We start from the raw sequence: 21,279 nt of genomic DNA, 5'->3' as shown, positions 1-21,279 counted from the left end.
TATGTGACTTGTATGTGATATGCTAGATCCATGCGCTGATCTAATTAAGGCACGAAGTAATTTCTTCGCGACAGAAATTCAACCATTCACTGCTTTATAATATGGCCGTCTAATTCCTCAACACGCACGGGCAAACAAGCAGACAATAGCCACAAGACGCGTGCCTTTAAATTAAGATTCAAAATAATCACACATCTATTTTCAGCTGATGGATTATCACGCTATAAAAATTCCAACTTTGTTTACGCTACCAACCTCCACTACAAGTAAGTACTAGGTACAGTGGCATATTCCAATCAAACGTGTATAAAAAAGTAGCGTTATATCGAGGACGTCTTCACTTGACAGCTTAACCGTTGATTCACTGTATAGCTGACAAGCGTTATAATTCACCTTCATGACTGGTACAATTTAACCACCGCTAAACACTTCTTTAAAGTCGATAATAAAATTTGTGACAATATTTACAAGGTATAAATCTGAGGATTAAGCCGTCAACGTTAAGAAACGCACAATCAGCCATGCACTTGAAAGCGTTCAGTGAAGGGCTGATTCAATACAGTAGCTCTTGCAGTGTGCGTAACTGTTGAACTCTAACCTGTCTCTACATTCACCATTATTGACATGCCTTACATCACAAGGTTCCCGTGAATAACACATAATCTCCAGTAAGTGCTCCCGCAGCTCAAAGCCAGGTATGGCAGCATTTAACACATTATCACATTGCACAACTATACGACACAAGGTATATATTGAAACTGGTCGAAATAAGCTTCTCAAATGGAATTAGCTTCCGTGAAGTACCAACTTATTAGGTCAGCTTGTTGAACCATTGTTATGTTTCGTTCTTAACGTTCGTTAAAACATATATTTATTTTACTCAGAATCGGTTTTAATTACAGATTATCATTAACAATAGGAGAATTGTCGTGACTATGAGGCGAATAGGATGACAGGAGATAATATTTTTAATAAAACGATGAACGTAACCGTTGACTACAATTGAAAATGAAATTAGAGTAAAATAAAAGTTGAGAAATATGTGTAGTTCATTAACGTGTTGGAAGTTATTATAATACATTAAATGTTATTAGAAAATGTATGTATCTTTATTTAAATAGTTAATGTTTCAGATTTCCTATTAAAGCCACTCCCATTAACTAAGATATGTGTTCTTTGTATATCAAGGAATATATATGTCGTTTATACAGACTACCTGGATATACGATATATCACCCCGTCACATACACTCAATTTTCCAAACCGTTAATATAAATAATATTTTTAAAACTCTTTCTGTTGATAATGAGATATTCACATTTTTCACTTACCGTAACCAGATACTCTTTTGTTCAATCAGTAATTATTTTTAAACAGGTTGATATCCCTAGGTCATGAACATTAAAGATAGAATCACATATCCATGAATCTTTAGATAAAATATTTCATTTTCCACATTCAGATGTACCTCTTGTAAATAAGATAAAAACACAGGCCTCGTCCAAAGGCGCATTTTCCAATCTTTGGTACCGCAATAGGTACGCAAATATTTGCACCTGTCCGCCCACTTGGAGTTAAGGGGTTGCCCTAGAAATGTAAGCTATATCTGTTGCAAGCCACACAACAACCATTGATCGGTTACATACAAACTATAACACTAACATGGAAACTAAGATATGCTGAGCCGAAGCATATCCATGCATTACAATAGAATATCCACATACACAGAGTACAGCGAGAACCTTGCTTTATATGACCTTCGGTGTATACAGTAAACTACGGTTATATCGAACACGCTTATAACGAACTGACGGATATAACGAACTAACTTTTTAGTCCCGACTATTTGCTGTAGTTATGCTGTGTATATGCTTATAACGAACTACGGTTATAACGAACTAAAATTAGTAGTCCCTTTGAGTTCGTTATAACCGTAGTTTACTGTAAATACAACGGTGGTGACGTGGGAAGGGTTGAGATTGTAGGCTGCCATGCGACAGGTTCGAACCCTGCCTTAGTTATTGTATGACAACCTTTTTGGGGATGTTATATATTGATATGACATTTTTAAATATACTTTGCAAAAGCATATATTTTATCATCATTGACTTATTATACAGCTACATAACCAAACAATTTTTAGATAAAATAACAGACCAAGCATTAGCGTACTTTAAATTTTTTTTATAAATTTAAAATTAGTTGGAGCATGAAGCTGCTATTTCTTAGGCTTCATAAACTAAAGTCAAATGTTCGTATTTAGCTGATCTTTGAAAAGCTGTGAAGTTGCGTCCCTTGAGCGTGCGGGATCCGCTGATCGGGATTCGAATCCCATATACGCGCTGATTATGATGGTTGGGTTGTAATCACCGTGCCCGTAGTCGTAAGTTTTACCAAAGTGGTATTTTTTTCAATCTGCATCACTTTGGGGTTTCTTACGCCGATATAAACGAAATACTGTTGAAAGAGTTAAACCCAACTTACTCACTCACTCATGTATGAAGTGGGAATTGCAATCATCTATATTCATTAACTGCATCTTTAATTTAATTTTCTGTGCTAAATTAACCAATATCATTTCAAAATGACAAAACGCGAATGTTTGTTTTTTGGGTTTTTTTTGTTCAACACCCCACTCGGCACAATTCCAGCCATGTGATGGAGGCTGCAACTAATCGAGTCCGGACCATACAATCCAGTGATTGATAGTATAAGTAACGACCCACGTCGCTTTATATAGTCGAACTGTAACCCTTATTTCGTGAAGAGTGTTAAAAATTACCAGTCATCAAGTCTAGCGTGAAATTTAGCATGTGCATCTTGTGTAAGCGGCACATCTTCTTCTCCTGACACGTGAGATTATCGGTGGATTATGAAAACAACACGGGCCTAGCAGGGATTATACTGGTGATTATTGACAGCTAGAACAATAAACTATATTTAATCGCCTAGGTGGCTTTTTGTTATATAACAGTAAACGTGACTATGATAGACCTGTACGACCAATAGCAGATCAAAACATAGACTGTACAGAAAGGAACAGAGCAGAATTATATCGGAGTATACTGGAGCGAACGGAAACAGAAAGTTCTGAAAAGGTAACATTTGTTATAAGTCATTGTAAGGTGAGGTGAAAAGGGGTTTAACGTCGCGTCCAAGATTATTGCACTTATATAGCACGTGTATGTGTGTGTGTGGCTGCTTGTACTAGTCCGGACTGATGCCGATTTATAGTGCTAGCCCACTGAGATACCATGCCGCAGTTTAACATGAATACCCCACTCAGACACAGTATACTGACTCCGAGCCGACCAGTCCTTGTTTTAGTCCCTTAATGCCGAGCGCAAGACAGGGTAACAACAAGTACCATCTTTTAACGTCTTTTGGTATGACGCGGCCGGGGATCGAACCCCGGACCTTCCGCTCTCCGGGCGGACGCTCTACCATTAGACCACGGAGGCGGTCTATTAGTCATTGTAGTTTACATAATATAGACCAAGAGTGAGTGAGATATATTTTATGCCGCTTTGAACAGTGTTTCAGTTATATCATGGCATGCTAGCTTAATATGGGAGTGAGTGAGTTGGATTTAACACCGTTTTGAACAGTATTCCAGTTATATCACGGCATGTGAGCTTAATGTGGGAGGAAAGCCCGAAGTGATGCAGGTCTCAGACGTTTATCACTTCGGTGAAACCAACGAGCACGGGTATGGTGCTGACAAACCTAGACAGATAATCGGGGCGAATCTAGATTCGAGCCCACAATCATAGGTTTCTGGCGTGCCAAAGGGACACAACTCTGCACAGCTGTGGGTGTTCATATGATTCACGGGGGCACGGGTGGCCCAGTAGTCTAAGGCGCCGCTATTCGCTGTACAGAGTTGCGTCCCTTTGGCACGCCAGAAACCTCATTGTGGGTTCGAATCCCGGTTCGCCCCGATTATGTTTCTAGGTTTGTCAGCACCATACCCGTGCTCGTGGGTTTTACCGAAGTGGTAAACGTCTGACACCTGCATCTCTTCGAGCTTTCCTCCCACATTAAGCTGACACGCTGTGATATAACTGGAATACTGTTAAAAGCGGCGTTAAACCCAACTCACTCACTCATATGATTCACAACTGAGCTCTATATATAACTAGTAGCAGTTGTAGTTTTTAAAGCTTCTCGTGTGACGTCATTAAAGGTATCATGATCATCATCGTTATTTACTCGTAATGTGTCATTTCAATACGTCAACAGGATTAATTTATCTTAGACCTACAAACTTAGATTACACGTCCCTCTGAGATCATACCACACGCTTCAGTGCATTCCGACATGCGTACGACATTCTTATAACGCACGTGACAGTCTCGCTGTCAGAGCAAACGAACTGGGATATATGGGGCAAGCATGATCCCGATAATTACATATATGTGTAGCCCTTAACCCAGACGTCCTCAAGAAGGGGGGTAAATACATCAGTGTGGCTTCACCACCATTTAGCGCTATCACATATATCAGTTTCATAACATAACGGCCAGTCACCCCTATACCCTCCATGCAAACATTCCGCTTCAAAGACCCGTTTACAAAAGAACCATTTAGAGGGTCGTTGCTCCCATTTAAGACAGATATTTGGTGAAATAGGAATTTGTGTTAGCTTAAGTGTAAATGGCAGCAAGGTCCGTGCAATTGGCATTAATCAATGGTCTTCTTGAATTAAAAGAGTGGGTTGTCGTGTCAGGTAATATTTCAAATGGGAGTTTTGATTCAAAGAAATCAATAGTCCGGGGTTTAATAACCGAGGGCTGGTTCGAAATGTGAGAAATGTAAATAATCTAGAGGTATAGAGTACAGGTTTGCATAAAGATGAATCATGTTCTCTATCAGGAGAGACATGGCCCCCGTTTTTCATCCATGACAGATCTTGTAAAGTTGAAATGTTTCCTTTTTGGTACAAAACTTTATCCAAAGGCAAGAAAAGAACTAATATTGAATAATTTATAAAAAAAACCCTGGGACATCGCAACAATTTAAATTAGGCAAATGCATTTTATTTAAGGTATGAGACAGTGGATTAACAAGTCTATTGAATTATTTGAACAACATGAAAGAAACCTTTTGTCATCATTTTATTCACGAAATGTAGGCCATCGGCCCATGTCATGTTGCCACAGAGCAGCAGACATTTTCTAAATTTCTTTTCTCAAATTATTAGCATATAAACATAGATATTCCCATATTGTTATGTATCGTCCAAAACTGGCTCCCACATGAGATATTGCTTGGGTGAGATCAAGCGACATCTACAATGTAGATATCGCTGCAATGAAATTGCATCACAATGCTATGCAGACAATTGTGACGTCACTGGTTACCATGACGTCACAATCAAATGACATCACTAATGGCTCTGCTACTGAAGCTGTAAGCAGTACTTTTTACACTTAAGACACTACTAATTACTGTCTACAAACTGAAAAAGTTGGAAGAATGATGTTGGATGATAAATAAAATCTCACCCTCGTGTCTTTTGATATCAAATATATCAACACTCGTTGATAAAAGTGGAAAAAAATCCTCGGCAAGCCTCGGAGTTTTTCCACTTTTATCAACTCGTGTTGATATATTTGATATCAAAAGACACTCGGGTGAGATTCTCTATATATCCGTAGCATATATCACGTGTATTTCTATTGATATAGAACAGCCCCAATGTCTGTAAATAATGCAACAGCTAAACCCAACAACACACGATCACATAAACTTAAGAAATAGTAAAATATGTAATTATAAAACAAAAAAGATGTTTATGTGTATGAATTATTTCCGGTTGAGTTTTATGTTTTTCCCACTCGCGGGAAGTGAAACGATCACTGACATGTCTGGGGATTAGAACCTATGTCTCCGACAAGTCGGTTGAACTCGGCTACACCAAACTGCGTTTTAAGGATGTTATCAGTTGATGAACGTCGCGTGCTAATTACTACCCAATGAAGAAGGAAATACCCGTTATAAACTCTTCAAAAAAAGAAAGGTACAGGTAGATTTTTAGTAAATTTATTGTACCTAATAAAGTCGATATATTTCATTTAATATCATAGATACAAGTATGAAATTTCGGAGCTCGATAGTCACATGTTGTCGTTGTACAAAGGCATTGAAAAATATTCATTGTCATGTCACATAAGGCCACAAGGTTGCGCTGAACTCAGTATCTCGTGTAACCGCCCCGGGCAGCAATCACGGCTCTGCATCTCCTCGGCACTGACTGGATAAGTGTACGAATTCTGTCCTGCGGAATTCTGCACCATTCTTGTAACTCGTTGGCCAGTTGTGGGAGTGTCTGTGGCATGTTCCGACGTTGACGTACACGTCGATCGAGCTCATCCCAGAGGTGTTCGATTGGGTTGAGATCTGGAGATTTCGACGGCCAAGGCAATTCGTTGCTGTTGGCATTAAGATGGGTCCTCTACCGTGACACGATGTCCTGTTGAGACAGCTTCCTCTGGCGGTCAATGGTTGGAAGAAGATGAGGTTGAAGAATTTGACTCGTAGCGACACCACCGCCACCGATTTTGTCGAATTCACGTACACAATGTGGGGCAAAACGCTCATTTCGACGACGATAAACACGTTGTCTTCCATCTCGCCGGTGAAGAAGAAATCGTGGTTCATCGCTAAAGCACACTCGTCTCCAGTTTCTCAAATTCCAAGGCTGTAAGGTATGGCACCAACGCAAGCGTCTCTGTCGATGGATCTGTTGCCTAACAGGGACGATAACTGGTCTTCTGGGTCGGATTCCAGTCTCGCGAAGATGGTTCCTGCAGTGGAACTGAACTGTGTAAATCGGTCACAAATGGTGCTGTGGTGGACGTTGAAGTGGCGTGCAACAGAAGACTGCAATTCCCCTCTTTGTATACGTCCCATAGCGTTGTTCCGATCGGCAGCGCTGAGTCTCGGCATTTTCGAGCTTGAAAAATGTTGACAATTGAATGACAAATTATTGGCTTATGCTTGCCTTTTTATAGCCACTACCACAAGTTACGAATGCCCTAACTTGCACGTGCAATTTGCTTCACTGTTTTCCCCAATGCCATTTTTGAACAAGTGTGAAAACAATGCCGTTTAAGACATTGCAAATCGACAATGGGTGCGTTTTGACGCACCATTTGTCGAATATTAGGCCACCAACATTTTCCAATAACATATATCCAGTTTATATACCGGATTTTTTGTGTAGTCAGGTTCAATGAACTACATACTACCTGTGCGTTTCTTTTTTTGAAGAGTGTATGTGACAAATTTTCACGACCATTATGGCGTCATCCAACTGTTTCATTATGACGTGTATCTGATTAAGCTATTTGAGAAACTATAATTTATGTTCATAATTCTAAAATGCTTCGCTTGAAGATCAAAGGCGCCGACGTTTTCGTGCTTTAACTATACCAGTTCAGCGCAAAACTATACTTTTTTTACATCACGGTAAATCGCAAAGAACAATGAAGAGCGGAGCGTGGATTATTTCACGATGAAACATTGTTCCATCATGACGTCATTTCGAGAGATTCAAACATGCCCTTGGCAACCTATTGACGTCATAAAATGGACGACGTTATTTTTTAAAGGGGGGTGTCCAGGGAGTTGTTTCCCATGGATGTTTTGTTTTGTTTGTTTGTTGTTTAACGCCTCACTCAGCAATATTCCAGCTATATAACGGCGGTCTGGAAATAATCGAGTCTGGACCAGACAATCCAGTGATTGACATCATGAGCATCGATCCACGCAATTGGGATCGATGACATGCATCAACCAAGTCAGCGAGCCTGACCATCCGATCCCGTTAGTCGCCTCTGACGACGTGCATAGTCGCCTTTTAGGGCAAGCATGGGTTTCTGAAGACCTATTCTACCCCGGGTCTTCACGGGTCTCCCATAGATGTAACTGGGCGACGTACATAAACGCCATGCTCAAACGATCGCATCCAAAAGTGGAAGAGACATGACAATCGGTACTTGGAGCGGTACAGACATTCGACTTGACAATTGTGAGAATATCCAGGAAATACCAAACTCGACTCCCTGTTCATAAAATGTACTTGTCCGACGTTGATTAGGTCGGATTGTATTCAGGGAATCATCATTATTTAAATACGGGTCAGCGATAGAAAATAACAAGTTTAGTCCAGTAGTCCCTATAACGATGACATATAGTGAAACCCTTCAAAATGGCAAATTTCTGCTAGTCCTTATGATACCTTAACTGTTGGGCAGTTTGGCAAGGATTACGGGACAGGTGCCAATTTCTACCGCCGCGGGAAAATATTTTTAAAGCTTGTACATTTTATTAACATCCTTAAAGAGGTTGTACATAATGTTGAAATTTCATGTAGGAAATAAACGATTCGATTTTTTTAATTTATAGTACAATAAAACACTGCGCCCCTCATAGCTTATTCTCCCTGCAGAGTTTTATTGTACGATTAACAACTCCCACTCATCGTATATTTCTCAAGTAGAGGGGCGGTCGGGTAGCCTTGTGGTAAAGCGTTCGCTCGTCACGCCGAAGACCCGGGTTCTATTCCCGACATGGGTACAATGTGTGAAACCCATTCTTGGTGTCCCCCGTCATGAAATTGCTGGAATATTGCTAAAAGCGGCGAAAAAACAAACTCACTCACTATTAAACAGAGAATATTATACTAATGTGTCATACTGATTTTACGAAACAAGTGTCTGAATTCTTGTACTTTATTACATTCTTACACAAGTTTCGTAAAATCAGTATGACACAAATTCTAGTGTAATGATTTCATTACCAAATTATTTCTAATCCTTTTGAGCTCCGCCTAGAAAAATGATCACGACCGCCGGCTTAAAAAAACACAATTGTCGAATGACGTCAACAATTTTCAGCTATGACTTCATTTCTAGTGTGACATCACTCCGGCCTAACGTCACAATAAGATTCGAATGACGTCAACAATGCCGTCCGGATGACGTAAACAATACACATTTTATTAAGTCAGTTATTTCTAACACTATGGGTAAAAAAAGAAAATGTTGACATATTTTACATATTAAAAAAACAACATATTAATGTCTGTGTTTTTATCAACATAGGGCATATTTGTTTTCATATAGGTGCCTAATAGTCAACGTACGTTAGGCTATCTCGACCACAAATGCAATTGTTGTCAATCTTGTGTAGCATGGCGTGGTAGCAGTGGTGTTAATATTAACATTTCTCGAGTGTCCGATATTAACTGAAAACAACCCATTAGTCACGTTCTATCGAAAACAATTTAGGCCTGTATGTCGTGATACCTTCGCAGTAAACAATGGTACAATGACTATCACAAAAGCCCGCTGATGACTGATAGCAATTGTGGCCTTTCAAGTTTAGCATAACGTTGCTAAGGTGACGACCTTTTGACAACAAACAGAAACCAACGCACTCTTTTCAATATACGCCACGAAATGTAGTTCCATTACTATCAAACACTATAAACATTAATGTAGGATGATTTAGTTGTATTATGAACATATGTCGATATATATCAGTTTTCCTAAATAGATGTACTCTGTGTTATTGAATATAACAGTTGTCATGCTACATATTGTTTGCGCATTGACACAATAATTACAAATACAAGATGGCGGATGTTGTTGACGGAATTTCTTCTAATGGCTTCAATATCGTGTTGAAAATGTAGAATACGAGGCGGTATTTCGCCTTATTGTTTAACACAGGTTTAACGTTGAATTGCTTAAAGTGTTATTGTTTATTAAGGCTGTGTATTATTTAATTTGGATGTATTTGATGTGTTTTGAGAGGTGTGTTTTGAAACGTTCACGAGTGCTGTCACTGTATATTCAACCACTGGATATCAAGGCTACTTCTCACCAACATGACACCGCTAAAAAAGAAGAATAACTTATAAAACAATATCGGGATAATAATCCTGCTAGAAAGGAACACTAACGTTCTGTGGATATGCTGTTTGGAAACATACCGGATATATATCCTGTCACTGGATCATGAACCAGGAATACAGAGCTTGTAAATGAATGATTCATAATCGTATGCGATATATACATCGTGTTCAGTATATTGAATCAGCTATTTATTGTGAATAAGTGCCAAATTGTCCGTTTGAATTTTCTAGTCTACAAAGAAATCAGAAATGGATAAGTATGAAAGAATAATGAAGATCGGAGAGGGATCGTATGGTGTTGTTTTCAAGTGTCGTCACAGAGAAACTGGACAGTTGGTGGCCATTAAAAAATTCGTGGAGTCAGAAGATGACCCTCAGATCCGGAAGATCGCATTGAGGGAAGTACGGATGCTGAAGGTAATCAAACTGTCAAACTTATAATTTGCATATTAGTTGTCAACAAAGCCAAAACGTTGTGAAAAGTTATTTTTATCAACAGTGTACATTGTTTATGAAAGCATGTTTGGTTTTAGATGACAGATAATAATTGAGACAATACAATATTTACCCTAGAATTGGCTGACTCTAACACTATAGTATGCCACGTACATGTATGGGTAACAGTACACAATTATCTGGGTAACTTGTAAAGTAGCAAGAACCAAGATGACCAAAATTCACATGTTTAATGTTGATTGTCAAGTTGGCTTGTAATTTGGGTACATTTGTATTGGTCTCAGACCCGTGAAGATCCAGGGTAGAATAGGTCTTCAGCAACCCATGCTTGCCATAAAAGGCGACTATGCTTGTCATAAGAGGCGACTAACAGGATTGGGTGGTCAGGCTTGCTGACTTGGTTGATGCATGTCATCACATACCAATTGCATGGGTCGATGCTCATGATGTCAATCACTGGATTGTCTGGTCCAGACTCGATTATTTACAGTCAAATAGCTGGAATATTGCTTAGTGCGGCATTAAGCAACAAACAAACAAATTATTGATCTCATTCTCGACAAATTGACTAAAACTTATATATATTTTATATCCATATTCGTCTGAAATAGAGTGCAGGGTTAACTCCAGGAATTTTCTGACATGGACCCTTTATGTGAAAATTTCAAATACTCCAGACGTACGCCCATACAGCACAATGTTAAAAATGTCCCTTTGTATTTGAAAATATGGGCCTTTTTCCAAATTTAGGGGCTAAAAAGCACAAGGCCCCACCCTAGAAATATCCCTGAGAGTGCAATGCATTTGATACAATGCAGATAACATCCATTGTCTAGTGGATAGAGCATAACAGATGACAAGCCATGCTAACAGTTGTGGGCCTTTTTGGCTCCCAGCAAATGTATAATTTTAGATTCATGGAAAACTTTAAATACACATGTTCAAATGGCTGACAACTAGTCTTTCTTTCTTATACTTTATTTTGGACTAAGAACATTACAAAGAACAAAAATACAACTAAGCTATGTGAAAACAGAAGTCTGTGACCCAAGATGAATTGTTTAACGTTTGAATTAATCATGTTTATCTACATCTCCTGGTTAAATCAGATTAGGGCAAAGAGAAAACTCTATCTAAAAAACTCCAAAATGAGCCTTTTTGAGATGTTGACTCTTTCCTAAACATTTAGTGCTGTCCAAAACATGCAAGCCTTCAAATCAACAATGTCTATAATTCAGTCTGTGCCAATAACGTTTGAGCCTAATGACTCGAAGATGTATCTATGCATCATTTTCAGAAGAGTTTAGTGTATTCATTATGAACTACGGGTTAGAATAGGTCTTCTTCAGCAACCCATGCTTGTCGGAAGAAATGACTAACATGATCCTGTGGTCAGGTTCGCTGACTTGGTTGATGCATGTCATCGTGTCCCAACTGAGTGGATCGATGCTCATGATGTCGATCACTTGATTGTCTGGTCCAGACTCGATTATTTACAGACTGCCGTCATATAGCTGGAATATTGCTGAGTGTGGTGTTAGACAACAAACAAACAAAATCATATAAACTAATGTTAGCCAAGCTTCTTAGACTGAACAGAAATTCACTATACTCTGGTTTCGGACAAGTGGCTAATGTCGCTGACTGCTAATTCTCATGAACGTGTAACATTTATCATTGTTTATAACCATGATAACTTCATAACAATTTCCTAAAGTTTTGTTAATTTCTTAAATTACGCAGATGACAGGCTCGTATAAATAGAAATCTTAAAATGGAAGATAAAAGTAACGATTACCGTGATTACGTGATTACACATTCTTCCTGTTTTTGATCATTGATGAATGAGTGTAATACTAGGATAACAACTTCAATAACATCTGCTTGTTACATATTGTTTTATCATGTTTATTGACATGTTTACAATTTAATATAATTGACAAGTTGCTTGTCATCATGGACATTGCTTTCAGAAGGTGTAATGGATTCCAACTGACATTATGACAAGAATGACGCCCGTTCGTAATTGTACTAATCCTGCTTGTACTTCATATCATCTTTGCTAAAATATCATTATCTTGTTGTCTTTCAGCAATTGAAACATGAAAATTTAGTATCATTGCTTGAGGTGTTCAGAAGAAAGAAGAAACTCCACCTGGTGTTTGAGTATGTGGATGACACACTCCTGGGCGAACTTGAGAGGAATCCAAGAGGGTGCGTAGTAGGGCTCTTACGATTCACTCGCATATTCGGTGAATCGAACCTTATCCATGAATTGAATTCGTTATTCGTGGCCATTAGAATCAAATATTTATGAATATGCAAGCATTTACACAAAAATACCCATAAATAGAGAATCTCACCCAAGTGTCTTTTGATATCAAATATATCAACACGAGTTCATAAAAGTGGAAAAATTCCGAGGCTTGCCGAGGATTTTTGCCACTTTTATCAACGAGTGTTTTATGAGTGATTTCATACCTAAAGACAATAAAAGATGGTGCTTGTTGTTACCCTGCCTGCCATTTGGGATTATGGTGATGAAAAAAGGACTGTTTGGCTTGGAGTCAGTATACAGGAGCTCATCGGGGTATCCATGGTGTCAGTGGGCTAGCACTATGAACGTAACCAATTTATTGTTGAATGCACTTGATGTTAACTCGGTAGACAAGTTGGGACTAAACCACTATATACATGGTGCCTACTATCCAGTGTATTATATCATGTATATTTTCTTCTATTACTATTAGGGGGAATGGGAACGGGAGCACGACAGAGACTTATGATCATTGGTTTGACTCCCGGTTCGCCCTGATCGTGTTTCTGCTAATGCTGTTTCTAGGTTTGTCAGCACCATACCCGTGCTCGTGGGTTTCACCGAAGTGGTAAATCTGAGACCTGCGTCACTTCAGGCTTTTCCCCCACATTAAGCTGACTTGCCGTGATAGAACTGGAATACTGTTAAAAGCGGCGTTAAACCCAACTCACTCCTTTCTATAAACACCCTGGTCTCATTCACCAGTGTAACTTTGTTTCTGAAGTTAAGTCACTATTTCCACCATCTTAGCACAGAATATATCTCTCTCATGAAAGTTAGTTGATTGGACACCTATTTTATTATTTTTAATCATCATGTCATTCGAATTATGCTCAATACAAAGGTATGCATGGTATGGTAGCAAACAGGTGACGCATATTTATTGCAATGGAATGCGATTATGTAGAATATACTGGATATCAAGTATGGCAATACAGGTGAGTGCGTGAGTTGGATTTAACACCTTTTTTAACAGTATTCCAGTTATATCACAGCGTGTCAGCTTAATGTGGGGGGAAAGCCCAAAGTGATGCAGGTCTCAGACATTTACCACTTCGGTGAAACCCACGAGCACAGGTATGGTGCTGAGAAACCTAGAAACATAATCGGGGCGAACAGGGATTCAAACCCCCAATCATAGGTTTCTGGCGTGTCCAAGGGACGCAACTCTGCACAGCGAATCACAGCGCCTTAGACGACTGGGCCACCTGTGCCCTCGGCAATACAAGTAATGTCTACTTATGTCTTTTATCAATGTCATGTTTTCTTTATATTTTCAGGGTAAAAGAAAAAGAAACCAAAAAACTTGTATATCAGGTGATTCAAGCAGTCAAGTTCTGCCATCAACACAATGTGAGTTGACCTGTTATTATCATGATGATTGTGTTATATGTTATTATTGTGTTAATAACACATGGCACAGAGCTCCAGATAAGCCGCGTATCTGCGTAAAATACCCATCAGAAATGCAGAAATACGCAGTAAAATAAAATCCAAGCATATCAAATGCGCAACGAACATTACAGATACGCTACAAAAATAAAACTTGTGCGTATCATCAAAATATTGTGAAGTAACCCTTGCGTATTTGATTAGCAAATCAGCAACTTATTTTGAAATCATAAATGGGCATTCCGTCAACCTTGCCAAACTCCACGATGACAGTTACATCATGATCGTTTGCCATCACACTTTCTTGTGGAAGTATCGTGGTATTTTTGAGCTCTATAAAGCTCTCAAACCCACACGACACCAGTTTGCAGGGACTAGATGAACAGTGTTTTTAAATATTAAACTTAAATACCCACATGTGTAAAAACTAGTGGGTAACAGAAATTTGAATACCCAGATAGAATTACTGATACCCAATGATTTTAAAATGCATGGGTAAAATACCCACAACACCAAAAGCTTATCTTGAGCTCTGATGGCATCTCAAATTATTCAAATCTTCCCCCTCCAAAGTTCATTTTGGTTTGAAATTCTACCGTGGATTTGAAAAATGGTTGATTCTGATTGGTTAATCACTGGTTTCAAATGCCAATAACCTGCTGATTGAAAAAGGTGATTTGACAGCTGCATCACTGCCCATGCAGCAGAAATATATATTCATAGAAATTAATTTTTTTACTTTTTACTATAAATGTTGGTAGGAATTTAAAATACAGTAAACTACGGTTCTTTTCTAGCTCTACCAATGTCTACTTTTAATGTCAGTTCTTCTTTTGAATTACAAAATTGAAATTTCTGACAGTTTTTTATTAGGAAAACTACCATACATTAGAGGTTTCCTGCGTATAGGCCAAGGTTTTAATACTTAAAGCATTGAGATTGGAAAGGAGGTCAACTAGCAGACCAATACTCTACATGCTATGATAATAGCATTCAGCTTGTTGGGAAGCAGTTATTATTTGCGCTGAACATTCAGATTGTAGAAAATGGCACTAGTCCCTTAGTCCTTGCCTAGAAGGAAGGGGCGCCTAGAAGGATGGGGTGCCTAGAAGGAAGGGGTGCCTAGAAGGATGGGGTGCCTAGAAGGAAGGGGTACCCAGTAGGATGGGGTGCCTAGAAGGAAGGGGTGCCTAGAAGGAAGGGGTGCCTAGAAGGATGGGGTGCCTAGAAGGATGGGGTGCCTAGAAGGAAGGGGTACCCAGTAGGATGGGGTGCCTAGAAGGAAGGAGTGCCTAGAAGGATGGGGTTCCTAGAAGGAAGGGGTACCCAGTAGGATGGGGTGCCTAGAAGGAAGGGGTGTCTAGAAGGATGGGGTGCCTAGAAGGAAGGGGGGCCTAGAAGGATGGGGTGCCTAGAAGGATGGGGTGCCCAGTAGGAAGGTGTGCCTAGAAGGAAGGGGTGCCTAGAAGGATGGGGTGCTTAGAAGGATGGTGTACCTAGTAGGAAGGGGTACCCAGTAGGATGGGGTGCCTAGAAGGAAGGGGTACCCAGGAGGATGGGGTTCCTAGAAGGATGGGGTGCCTAGAAGGAAGGGGTACCCAGTAGGATGGGGTGCCTAGAAAGATGGGGTGCCTAGAAGGATGGGGTGCCTAGAAGGAAGGGGTACCCAGTAGGATGGGGTGCCTAGAAGGATGGTGTACCTAGTAGGAAGGGGTACCCAGTAGGATGGGGTGCCTAGAAGGAAGGGGTACCCAGTAGGATGGGGTGCCTAGAAGGAAGGGGTACCCAGGAGGATGGGGTGCCTAGAAGGATAGGGTGCCTGGAAGGATGGGGTGTCTAGTAGGAAGGCGTGCCCAGAAGGGTGGGGTGCCTAGAAGGAAGGGGTGCCTAGAAGGATGAGGTGCCTAGAAGGATGGGGTGCCTAGAAGGATGGTGTACCTAGTAGGAAGGGGTACCCAGTAGGATGGGGTGCCTAGAAGGAAGGGGTGCCTAGAAGGAAGGGGCGCCTAGAAGGATGGGGTGCCTAGTAGGATGGGGTGCCTAGAAGGATGGGGTGCCTAGAAGGATGGTGTACCTAGTAGGAAGGGTACCTGGAAGGAAGGGGCGCCTAGAAGGAAGGGACGCCTAGAAGGAAGGGACGCCTAGAAGGATGGGGTGCCTGGAAGGATGGGGTGCCTAGTAGGAAGGCGTGCCTAGAAGGAAGGGGTGCCTAGAAGGATGGGGTGCCTAGAAGGATGGTGTACCTAGAAGGATGGTGTACCTAGTAGGAAGGGGTACCCAGTAGGATGGGGTGCCTGGAAGGAAGGGGCGCCTAGAAGGAAAGGGCGCCTAGAAGGAAGGGGCGCCTAGAAGGAAGGGGTTCTCACTAGGATGGCGTAACAGAGTATGATGCAGCGTTAGAATTTAGCACTAGTCCTATACTGGGTATAGTCCTTGCCAAACTGCCCAATAGTTAAGGTATCACAAGGACCAGTAAAAATTTGCCCTTTTTCAGGGTTTTGCTATATGTTATCATTATAAGGACTAGTGGACTAAGATAAAACTGTTAGTTTCTATCGCTGTGGCTACAAGGATAAGGATTAAATGTATGCATTTGTTTAAACATTTCTTCTCACACATCCTTCTCCTGTTTGTCAGGTGATTTTCACTTTTGTGGGATTTCAAGTGTTGTTTGTAACAAGTTAATACAGACTTTTGAATGTAAATAGGCAATGGTATCTGCAAATTATACATTGTCACTGTACCAATCATTATTTGAATCAGCAGTCTATTGTCTTTGTCACTGGGGGTTTTGTCTTTTGTTTTAACACCCCGCTCAGCTATATGACAGCGGTCTGTATATAATCAAGATTTGACCAGACAAACCAGTGATTGATATCATGAGCAACATACCATGCAGTTGGGGTATGATTATACGCAAACATCCATGTCATCGACCCTACCACCCAGTCCCGGGTAGCCTAGTGGTTAAAGAGTTTGCTCGTCACGCCGAAGACCCGGGTTCGAATCACGACATGGGTACACAGTGTGAAGCCCATTTCTGGTGTCCCCTCCCGTGATATTGCTGGAATATTGCTAAAAGCAGCGTAAAACCAAACTCACTCACTACTACTTAGTCCATTTAGTTGTCTCGTACAGCAAGCTTTAGTTACTATGGACCTATCCTAACCGGAATTCCCATGTGGGGTATTGTTTTCCAAAGGATTAGACGAAGCAGGAGTTGCCAGTGTAGCTTGGTTTATTAACATTGCTGTCGTGTGTGTAAACAAGATATATATCAGCTGGTTGTTGACTGTGGCCTTGGTCTTACCTGGTAGTTGAGGGTCGGTAGGGTAGACAAGTGGTTAAAGCTTTCGCTTGTCACGCCGAAGATCTAGGTCCGTTCTCCACATGGGTACAGGGGCGGTCGGGTAGCCTAGTGGTTAAAGCGTTCGCTCATCACGCCGAAGACCCGGGTTCGATTCCCGACATGGGTACAATGTGTGAAGCCCATTTCTGGTGTCCCCCGCCGTGATATTGCTGGAATATTGCTAAAAGCGGCGTAAAACAATACTCACTCACTCACTCACATGTGTACAATATGTGAACCTCATTTCTGGTGTCCCCATGGTTATATTACTGGAATATTGCTAAAAGCAGCGTAAAACCTCGGCATTAAGGACTGGTCGGCTCGGAGTCAGTATACTGTGTCTGAGTGGGGTATTCATGTTAAACTGCGGCATGGTATATCAATGTGCTAGCACTATAAATCGGCATCAGTCCGGACTAGTACAAGCAGCCACACACACATGCATGCACGTCGCTATATAAGTGCAATTATCTTGGATGCGACGTTAAACCCATTTCACTTCACTTTAGACAGTGCTAAATCATTAAATTTTAACATGAGGATTATGAATGGGAGTACAACCAGCTGATAACATGGTGTTGTCTTGATTAGAACCCCATGAGTTTCATCATTAGTTTTGGACACAGCTTGGAGACTTTCAGTGTTCATTTCAAACACAGCTTGATATGCATGGTTTATATATGTAATCTGTCATCTGTATTTTATTGTTGATATCATTAACTAGCGCCATTAAGGCCAGGAGTTTTATATTTTTCGAATTACAGACCTGCAGACTCTAAATTTTTTAGAAAATGTAAAAAAAATATATCAGATTTCCAATTTTTTTCCCCGCCGATAGCCCCATAGTCAGTTATTTTTTTGGTTATCATCACCTTTTAATAAAAACATATGAATTTACCGTTGTAAACTAGTAAACAGATACATAATCAATCTTTTTTGATCTCGAAGCTGAACATGAATAGCCTCCCTTGACAATTGTCCGTGTTGTAAGTGGTGGAATTTTTATTGTTACAAGGGGCTTTATCGTCACAAATGGCAGTCTTTTGAGCACAGAATATGTTCATGAAGTATGCCAGAGGCATTCTGCATTAAAGAAAATGCATCTGGCTTTTCTTTTTCTTTTTTCCCTCCTCCAGCCCTGGACTTTGGGCTGAAAAATCGGTAATCCTAAAACTAAAAAAGGCTTGGCCTAAAGAGTTTGGTGACATTGACTGTGATGTTGATTTCAGGCTGACATGGGGTGATACTGTTGTATATTTCATTGCAGGCTATTCACAGAGATGTAAAGCCAGAAAACATCCTCATCACAAGACAAGGGGTCGTCAAACTATGTGATTTTGGTTTTGCAAGGACAGTCAGTAAGTAGTTAGTAGTATTAGGAACAAACTTCAGCTTGTTGAGGTAATTGACTGTTTGAGGGCTGCTCTGTCTAAACTTGATGGGGCGGTCGGGTAGCCTAGTGGTTAAAGCGTTCGCTTGTACAATCTTTTGAGTGTAATAGGCAATGGTATCTGCAAATTATACATAGCCAAGTCTGCGGTCACTGTACCAGTCATTATTTGAATTAGGAGTGTATTGTCTTTGTTATGGGGGTTTTGTCTTTTGTTTTAACACCACGCTCAGCTATATGACAGCGGTCTGTATATAATCAAGATCTGATCAGACAAACCAGTGATTGATATCATGAGCATCAAACCATGCCATTGGGGTATGATTATACGCAAACATCCTTGTCATCGACCCTACTACCCAGTCCCGGGTAGCCTAGTGGTTAAAGCGTTTGCTCGTCACGCCGAAGACCCCGGTTCGATTCCCAACAGGGTACAATGTGTGAAGCCCATTTCTGGTGTCCCCCGCCGTGATATTGCTGGAATATTGCTAAAAGCAGCGTAAAACCATACTCACTCACTCTAAACTTGATAAAAGCAGAACTCCAGATAGATGTAAGTTTTGTAAAGTCAGGGCGGTCGGGTAGCCTAGTGGTCAAAGCGTTTGCTCGTCTCGCCAAAGACCCAGGTTCAGTTCCCCACATGGGTACAACGTGTGAAGCCCATTTCTGGTGTCCATCACCTTGATATTGCTTGAATATTGCTGAAAGCGGCGTAAAACCACTCTCACTCTATTAAATCAAGTGAATTATTAACTGTGAAAATAATAGGACAGACATAAGGATGATAAAAAATAGGGGAGCCAAGGAAAACATTTACTGTATTCAACGTAATAAGCACCCCGCTCTAATAAGCACCCACGGCGATATTTGCTAATATATTGGCTAGTAAACAATATATAGTGATAAACAATATATCACATGACTTCCACGGGTCCAGGTAGTCCTGTGGGTACCCGGGTCCTTCTCAGTACCCACCCGACCTGAGTACCCAAGTTACCCGTCCCAGTCCTAATGTGTATTCTCCAGTTATTGCCATCACTGGGTGTACATGCTGTAGGCCGTTGTTGTGTAGGCTGGAGTTTTCAGTCTACAAAGAATAAGATCTAGACCCCTAGGGACTCCATTTTTACACATTTGGATTATGTTTGGGATCCTTTAACTTTCTGGGGGCACGGGTGGCCCAGTCGTCTAAGGCATCGCGATTCACTGTGAAGAGTTGCGTCCCTTGGGCACGCCAGAAACCTATGATTGAGGGTTCGAATCCTGGTTCGCCCCGATTATGTTTCTAGGTTTGTCAGCACCATACCCGTGCTCGTGGGTTTCACCGAAGTGGTAAATGTCTGAGACATGCATCACTTCCCACATAGAGCTGGCAAGCTGTGATATACCTGGAATAATGTTAAAAGCAGCGTTAAACCCAACTTACTCACTCACCTTAACTTTCTTTTGTAGTTTATGAAAAATATAACCCCTGTAATATTTTTTACATAGATTTGAAACTTTCAGTTGGAAGACTATTTGTATGTCTGTGAATATCATCATCATTCTATAATCTGAGATTGTTTTGATGCTAAATTTGGATTTTGTGTTCTCAGCAGGTCCTGGAGATGAGTACACAGACTACGTGGCCACCCGGTGGTACCGGGCCCCAGAGTTGCTAGTCGGGGACACACAGTACGGGCCCCCTGTGGATGTGTGGGCCATCGGCTGTGTGCTGGCCGAACTCATGACGGGAGAAGCCTTGTGGCCGGGCCGGTCGGATGTGGACCAATTATTCCTCATCAGAAAAAGTCTAGGTAGGATTTGATATTATTTATTCAGGGTTTGAACATTTAGAAATCAAATTACATTTTTACAAGTCGGCAAATATCTTTGAGTTGGCATCCATGAGGTCCTTGAGTTTTTCTGCTAGAGTCTTTGAATCTAGCTTTTCGAGGAACACTTTAATGTTCAATATTATAGGCAAGAGCCTCTTTAGCGCCATTCATTATTTAGAACAGTGGTTTACATATTAAACTGTGTTCTTTAAGATTTTGTTTTCTTAATGATTTTGTTTTCTTAATGATTTTTTATCATGTTAAAATTAACAGAAAATGTTTATTGTCACATGTTTAATCATTATGTTATTATAAGTACACTGTATTGTTTTTTTCCAGGGGATTTACTGCCTCGGCATTTAGAAATATTCAACAGTAACAGTTTCTTCAAGGGGATGACTATTCCTGAACCAACACAGATGGTAAGTTGTACATGGATGCAACTGCAGGAACCTCATCCTGTTCAATTGGCATCCTCATCCTGTGTTCTCTGGCCGTCATGTTGTGACAGTTTTATCCTTCTGATGTCATTGTTTAACCTTCTTTGATAGGCATTTAGAAGTTGGAGTTCTAAGTAAGGATAAGAATTTATTGATGAGCAACTTCTTTATTACAATTGAGAGCGACGTTTCG

At 40.5% G+C, this 21,279-nt stretch overlaps 1 protein-coding gene across 1 annotated transcript in view; it reads left to right on the top strand.

Annotated features, from left to right (window-relative positions):
- Nucleotides 1-21,279, top strand: part of LOC124115400 (cyclin-dependent kinase-like 4) — a 42,568-nt gene that overhangs the window by 10,817 nt on the left and 10,472 nt on the right. Inside the window, exons 2-7 of the mRNA XM_046476361.2 lie at nucleotides 10,157-10,342; nucleotides 12,474-12,595; nucleotides 13,979-14,051; nucleotides 18,707-18,797; nucleotides 20,425-20,625; nucleotides 20,986-21,068. Of these exons, the coding sequence (XP_046332317.1) occupies nucleotides 10,157-10,342; nucleotides 12,474-12,595; nucleotides 13,979-14,051; nucleotides 18,707-18,797; nucleotides 20,425-20,625; nucleotides 20,986-21,068 (756 nt within the window). The remainder of the gene's footprint in view (nucleotides 1-10,156; nucleotides 10,343-12,473; nucleotides 12,596-13,978; nucleotides 14,052-18,706; nucleotides 18,798-20,424; nucleotides 20,626-20,985; nucleotides 21,069-21,279) is intronic.

The sequence above is a fragment of the Haliotis rufescens genome, unplaced genomic scaffold (genome assembly GCF_023055435.1).
Source record: "Haliotis rufescens isolate VD_foot unplaced genomic scaffold, xgHalRufe1.0.p SCAF_3, whole genome shotgun sequence".
Taxonomy (NCBI): domain Eukaryota; kingdom Metazoa; phylum Mollusca; class Gastropoda; order Lepetellida; family Haliotidae; genus Haliotis; species Haliotis rufescens.
This window is presented reverse-complemented; position numbering and strand designations above follow the sequence as displayed.